Source organism: Crocuta crocuta, unplaced genomic scaffold (assembly GCF_008692635.1).
Source record: "Crocuta crocuta isolate KB4526 unplaced genomic scaffold, BGI_CrCroc_1.0 scaffold647, whole genome shotgun sequence".
Classification (NCBI taxonomy): Eukaryota; Metazoa; Chordata; class Mammalia; order Carnivora; family Hyaenidae; genus Crocuta; species Crocuta crocuta.
In genome coordinates, this window is record NW_027531286.1 from 98,772 (window position 1) to 99,865 (window position 1,094).

General features: G+C 65.9%; 1 protein-coding gene across 2 annotated transcripts in view; it reads left to right on the top strand.

Annotated features, from left to right (window-relative positions):
• Positions 1 to 1,094, top strand: part of KLC2 (kinesin light chain 2) — a 10,124-nt gene that overhangs the window by 7,496 nt on the left and 1,534 nt on the right. Inside the window, exons 12-14 of one of the 2 annotated variants that reach the window (XM_077771375.1) lie at positions 363 to 471; positions 572 to 730; positions 810 to 934. In XM_077771375.1, the coding sequence (XP_077627501.1) occupies positions 363 to 471; positions 572 to 730; positions 810 to 934 (393 nt within the window). The remainder of the gene's footprint in view (positions 1 to 362; positions 472 to 571; positions 731 to 809; positions 935 to 1,094) is intronic. The other variant, XM_077771376.1, reaches the window with a different exon arrangement.

Genomic DNA, 1,094 nt, shown 5'->3' on the forward strand with positions numbered 1-1,094 from the left:
GAAACGGCATCCTGAGCGGGCGCCGAGTCCAGGCTCTGGCCCCTTAATGCCCACCCCCAGAACACACACCTCTTCTTTGTCCGCCTGTCTTTCAAGACCTAGGTCACAGGCCACCTGTCCCCAAAAGGCTTTCTGCACCAGGACAGCTGACTGTCTTGCCCTTGGTTCTCCCAGCTTTGAGTCCTGGGGGCAGCGTCCCACACAGGGCTGGGGCTGGGGTGATTCCGAGCCAGGGGAGTCTAGCACAAGCCCAGGGCCTGACACGGGAGGGGAGAGATCCTGGTTGGCCGGATGGGTCCTCGGGCCCAGGGTGGGCATCCGGATGGGCCAGGTCCCTGGCTATCCCGCTCTCCCATCCACAGCCCCACGGTCAACACGACCCTGCGCAGCCTGGGGGCCCTGTACCGGCGCCAGGGCAAGCTAGAAGCTGCACATACCCTGGAGGACTGTGCCAGCCGAAGCCGCAAGCAGGTGGGGCAACAGGCACGAGGGGTGTGGGCAGGGCACCCTGGCCCTGTGTGCTCCAGTCAGGATTCGCGGCTCCACCTCATGAGCCCTGCCTCTCCCTCAGGGCCTGGACCCTGCGAGCCAGACCAAGGTGGTGGAATTGCTGAAAGATAGCAGCGGTGGGCGGGGAGACCGCCGGGGCGGCCGGGACGCGGCCGGGGGCGCTGGGGCGCGGCCCGAGTCTGAACTCGAGGAGGCAGGGCCTGCAGCTGAGTGGAGCGGGGTGAGTCTGGGGTCTTGGGTGGGCCAGGGGGCTGTGTAGTCCGTGTGGCCTAGAGCCACGCAGGACGTCCTCTCCGCAGGACGGCAGTGGCTCCTTGCGGCGCAGTGGCTCCTTTGGGAAGCTCCGAGATGCCCTGCGGCGGAGCAGTGAGATGCTGGTGAAGAAGTTGCAGGGTGGTGGCCCCCAGGAGCCTCCTAATCCCAGGTGAGCCTCTGACCCTGATCGGCGCCCCCCAACCCCCACTGCCGCTGCCCACCCAGGGTGAGCTTCTCAAGAACCCATCCAATAACCCACCAACCCCGGATGAGGTCCTGATCCAGGTGAACTCCCTCGTCTCTCTCAAACTTCACCACCCACCAGAACA